Below are 5377 nucleotides of genomic sequence, written 5' to 3'. Positions count from 1 at the left end.
GGATCCACTGCATTCGGGGGGCTGCCCTCCATCTCTCCCCGATGCTGTCCCCTCCATCCTGGGGGTCTGTCCATCCTCCATCCCCCTGTGCTGCCCCCTCCATGCCGGGGGTCCGTTCTTTATCCCTCCCCCGGTGCTGCCCCCCTTCATCCCGGGGGTCTGCCTGCCCTCGATCCCCAGTGCTGTCCTCTCCATCCCGGGAGTCAGTCCCTCCACGCTCCCCTTTACTCTCCCATTCCGGGGAGGGTCTGTCCCCGTGCCCTACCCTTGGTATTGTGGTGTACCAATGAAATGGGCTGGAATATTTGGCTAGAGCAAAGGGATGCAGGTGTGAGGGCAGGGCAGGCAGGCCTGGGGGTGCTGGAGCAGGGCAGGACCCCTGGGAAGAGCATGTCAAGGTGGAAGGAGGCTCACTGCAGGCAGGGGTGTGGGCTCCCCCTCCTGCATCCTGCCCGGAGAGCCTGCCCAGAGCCACCTGGAGTCCTGTCCGCTGCCCTCACCCCACACTCTCACACTGTCCAACCCTACAGAAATCCCCTGTCATGGGTGTGCTCAGGGACCTCTTGGCAGTACCCATGGGAGTCTCAGGAGCATAGATATCCCAAAGGCATACACATTCCCCCCAAACACTGTGCCCACTCCCTCAGCGTGTGCCCAGGGCACCTATCATGCTGCACAGGGAGGATGGAAAGGACATCTGCCTTTTGTTCCCTTCCTCCTCCGTCCTCGGGAGGCACCAGCAGTGGGCAGCCACCAGCCTGAGCTCTGTCCCTGTGCGGGGCTCCCATCTCATCTCCACAAGCCGAGAATTCAGAGGGAAGCGCTGGGGTGATGCTCACTGCACCCAGGGCCTGAGCCAAGCACACCCCAGGGGAACTTGGAGAGGCTGGAGGGGGTGTCAGTTCTCTTTGAATCTGGTTTCATCTTCCTCAGATCTTAGAGAATTGCTCAGTGCAGGACTTGGTCCATCTTATAGGCATAGCTTCAAAGATGGGATGTGTTGGGGGATCCTACAGAGCATCACTGGAATGATCATCCCCGGAGGCTCCACCAGCACAAGCAGCAGCTCTGCCCTGCACCAGGGTGAAGCCACATGGAAGGGCCAGAGGGGACCAGGGCAATGGCAATGCCAGCTGAACTCATGGCTCATGCAGACGCCACTAAAAGCAGGATGAGTTTTTCACAAAGCTGCTCCCTGAATTGAGCAAGTTCCCTGTCCTAGGAGTCCTCAGAGACTTCCCGCCCCATCCACCCTTCACCTGCCTGGAGGAACACAAGAGGGACGACCAGCTCCCCGAATCCACCTGCAATTATAAGCAAATCCCTCATTGTATTTGGTGCTAAATGTCTCTTCCCCTCCCAAGTGCGGTGTGATGACCCACCCTATAGGGTCATCACACACGGGTAGCCAGGCAAAGCAACGAAGTGATTTCATTCCTTGTGAAGCTTGTTTCAAGCTTCTCCCGTTAATCCCGGGAAGCCTGTCTGACCCCGGGAAGCCTGACTGCCCCCATTGCGGCTGCCTGCAGACATGGCCCCATCTGGAGGGCAGGTCTGTGGGACAACCACACGTGTGATGGCATCAAAGACACATGGATGTTCTGAGGCCATGCTGAGAAGTGGTGGCAGAGGACAGAGCAGAAGTCAGGCAGTCTTTGCTTGTCCGAGCACTTGGGTCCCTTCGCTGTGCCCCTGCCTGCTCCTCCTGCAGCTTGGCCACCTGCCAGCGTGTCCCCCGGGCAGGTCCTGGTCACCTGCGAGCAGGAAAACCCCGCGGAAAGTCCCCTGGCAGCCGGTTTGCTGGTAGTGATCAGCCGGGCCAACTCGGGAGCCACACAGAAATGCTTTTGCCGGGGAATGCTGCCACATCCTGCCCCGAGGTGCCCATCCCCGGGAGGTTTCCTGTGCCTCTCCCCCCCAGCAGCTGCTGCTGCTCTGAGCCTCTCCAGCGCTCACGTTTCACCAGCCATAAAAGTGTCTGGAGAGGGCATGGGAGCGGGAGCAGCGTTGTTGTGCCTGGCGAGGAGAGGGAGCGGCGTCTGTCCCTGCCACCCCTGCAGACCCTGTCCCACCGCCGCTGGTCCCCCTGCGGTGACCCGGCCCTGGCCTCCCGCTCCTGCGTGGCTGGAGAGATGCCCAAAATGGATCAAAGAGCCATGGAAACAAGCCGGCAGCGATTCCCCGGCGGCAAGCAGGCAGTGGGGTGTCACTCACAGGGCGCAGGCAGGCGGGACACAGGGACCCTGGACCAGCTCTCAGGGACTTGGGGCAGCGGGGTCACAGCGGCTGTTTGGGGACCTGAGCTGAGCTCTCCCCTCCCCTCCCCTCCCCACTCCAGCTCGGGCTCGGCCAGCCTGGAGGCTCCTGTATTCCCGTTTCAGGATTCAGCACAGCCTTTGCTCTCCGACCCGCGCTGCCTCTGTGGGAACCCCACTTCTGCCCGGACCCCAACATGACCATAACCATGATGGCTTTGGCCGGGAGCAGGTGCAGCCCACACTGAGCCCCCGGCCCCTTCCCGTTAAGGTTGTTCAGCACCACGCTCCTTCTTTGTTTTTCCCCCCGCATCCCGGCTGCGGTGACCCCGGTGCTGCCACACTCGTGCCATGGCTCCGCTCGACCCCAGGGCACTTTGATGCCCCCCTAGGCTTCCTGTCCATCCCAGTGCCAGCTGGCCCTGCCGCCGGATTAGGCGGGAGCACGAGAGGAAAGCATCGAGCATCTCTCCGGATCAAACGCCCACGGGGCAGTGGGGAGGGGGTGTAATTCACCCCCCCCTCTCCGTGTGAGACCGGCTCGGGGCTGCCTGGAGCTGGGATGAGCGTGCAGCCGGTGCTCAGAGGCAGTGGGAGGGAGGCGTTCGGGGGAATCAGTCAGGTGTGGACGAGGTATGAGGGGAGGCAGGGATGGAGCCGCACTCGTGACAGCGGTGCCGAGCGCTCACGCGCATCCCTCCTCCTGCCGAGATGCAGCAGGGTCGGCCATCCCTCTGCTGCGTCTCCACCATCCGCAGCTCGCAGGGACCACCCGAGCCAGGTGAGGGGTCTGCAGGGCATGGCCGGGGGGCTGTGGGGCCAGCGGGCCTGGGGGAAGATGCTGCATGTGCATTCCTGGCCGGAGGGCACAGCCTCCGGCTTAGCAGAGAGGGGCGGAGGGGATGGAGGGCGGCTGGGTGCTCCTGGGGATGCTCTGGCTCCTCCCTGTGCAGGGCAGGGGAAGGAGGGGAGAGCCCGTGTTGGATGTCACCCCCATGTCCCTGCGTGGAGCCAGCCCAGGGCTGTCCTGACACGGGGCTCCTCTGTCCCGTCCTTTCCTTGCTCCAAAATGCTCCCACATGCCCTGCTCAGCAGCTTCCTTCCCGTCCCAAGTCGAGTGCTGCTAGGTGATGGGAAAGTTGGGACCCAAGGGCTGGGCTGGGGGAGCTGAGACTGTGGAGGAGCTGCTGGAGCCAGGGCCTCTGGGCTGCAGGGTGGCCACTGCCTGCCCCGATTGGGAGCCATGCCCCCGACGCTCCTGGACCTGCCTTTCTTCCCAGCTTGTTTTTCCCTTCGACTTTCACCCCTCTTTCCCATCTGCTCCCACTCCTGCTCCTGCCTCCAGCAGTGTTTGCTGCAGGAGCAGAGATGCCCATGTCCTGCTGGCTGGTGCCAGATGCTCCATAGCTCCCTATGGATATGGGTCCTGCTGATGGCCAGAGCCCCCTTACCTCTACTCCTTGTAGCAGGTCCTGGCACAGCTGAAAGACACAGCTCTGGCACCAACCCCTCCAGACCTGCCAGGTTTATATCCACTGCAGCACCCAGTGGGATGGGCAGTTTCCAGCTAGGAGGTATCCCAGCACAGCTACAGTGCTCGGTGTGCCGGGGACAGGACAGTGGCATCTCAGACATCCTTGGCTGGTGGGAGCACAGCCCACTCTGGTCCTCAGCCGATGGGCTCAGGGTGTCTGAGGCTGTTGGAAGTCATCAGAGACATCCCCATCTCCCGGGATAGGTGCGGAGACCACCCTTACCAGTCCTGTCTCTGCTCCCTGCTGAGCCTCTCCACTGATATCCCTCCACCTTGTTTTCCATAAAATCATTCCCCCAGCCATCAGACAGGTCCTCTGCCTCAGTTTCCCCATGGCAATGCTTCCTGCTGGGTGTGTTTAAGAAGTAACACTGTGTGATGTGGTCTGGGTATCCTGGGACAACCTTTTCCTGCTCTATTTTGACATTTTTTGTCCAGTTCTCTTTGTCTCTTCTCCTATTGCATAAAGGTGTACTTGAGTGGTCTCTTTGAAACCTCCTCCCTCTTAAAACCCACTAATTAGGAAAACGAACTGCATCAGGGTTTCTCCAGCCCTCCCGCTCTCCCAGGGTGGTTTATCCTGGAAGTGGGTCTCCTTTGGGTGCTGCTCTGCTCTTGGAGGTGGTTCATGACTTGCCTGGCTCCCCGTGGTGGGAGCAGGTGAGCTGGGGGATGCTCTGGTCTTTGCTTCCGCGGATCAGAGCTGCTTATGTCGAGCCGTCTGGCTTTCATCCAGAGCAGACAGAGCATGAGCCCCTAATACCCACTCACCCTCCTCCCACGGCAGCCAGGTCCCTTCAGCCGCCCTCAAGGAAAAGCTTTGCAATCTCATTGCAACCGCAACACCCCAGCTTGTTAAAACACACGGAATTGGACTTCAATGATCTTTGTGGATCCCTTCCAGCTCAGGATATCCTATGATTCTATGAATAAGGGACAAAAAGCACTTGTGGGTAAATGGCTATTTGTGGTCATTATTGAAGGGCTGGTGTGTGTTCAGCCACCACTGGGGTGCACAGCAGCTGTCCCCAGGCACCCATGGTCTGTGCTGGAGGACCAACCTATGTTCCCTTCCCCACCAGGCTGCCCAGGGAGGGTTCCTCTGCTCCCCTTCCCTTGGTGATGGCAGTTTGCTGTCAGCCTGGTCCATGGAAAGCAGCTTCCCTTGGCCTCCTTCTGGTGCCTGTCCCAGCAGACTGACAGTAACAAGCAGGAGGTTCTCACCACGTGTCAGGGATCAGCTGCGGGTCCCGCGTCTGCTCGGCTGGCGGGTGTCAAAACAAGCGTCACTCGTGAGGGGTTTGTGTGGGCAAACATCTTGTCGGGTGCCTGCTGGATCCCAGCGCCAGCTGGCAGTTCCTGGGCTGGTGGATTTTCTTCCTGGCAATGGGAAAGGAAGGTGGGAATGGGGAGGTTTTGGAGAGAGGGGCCCACAGCCTTAGTCCAGCAGGTCCTGTGGGGTAGAAAAAGCACTTTTGGGTGCCCAGGCGTGGGGCAGATGGGCACCACGGCCGTCTCTCACCCCCCTTCCCTCTGCAGCCGCCGCTGCCGCCTCCGCTCACTTCCGCTCCTTCAGCGGCCACACGTC

The 5377-nt window shown here is 60.6% G+C and overlaps 1 protein-coding gene across 1 annotated transcript in view; it reads left to right on the top strand.

Moving 5' to 3' along the window:
* The first annotated feature begins 6 nt into the window (after window positions 1–6).
* The window catches only part of SAMD10 (sterile alpha motif domain containing 10), a 13255-nt gene continuing 7884 nt past the window's right edge, over window positions 7–5377 (top strand). The window contains 3 exon segments of the mRNA XM_017735738.1: window positions 7–2928; window positions 2930–3036; window positions 5329–5374. Of these exon segments, the coding sequence (XP_017591227.1) occupies window positions 2891–2928; window positions 2930–3036; window positions 5329–5374 (191 nt within the window). The 5' untranslated portion in view covers window positions 7–2890.

This window comes from Corvus brachyrhynchos, unplaced genomic scaffold (assembly GCF_000691975.1).
Source record: "Corvus brachyrhynchos isolate BGI_N302 unplaced genomic scaffold, ASM69197v1 scaffold10, whole genome shotgun sequence".
Classification (NCBI taxonomy): domain Eukaryota; kingdom Metazoa; phylum Chordata; class Aves; order Passeriformes; family Corvidae; genus Corvus; species Corvus brachyrhynchos.
The sequence above is the reverse complement of the archived record's forward strand: the minus strand, read 5'-3'. Positions and strand labels throughout refer to the sequence as shown.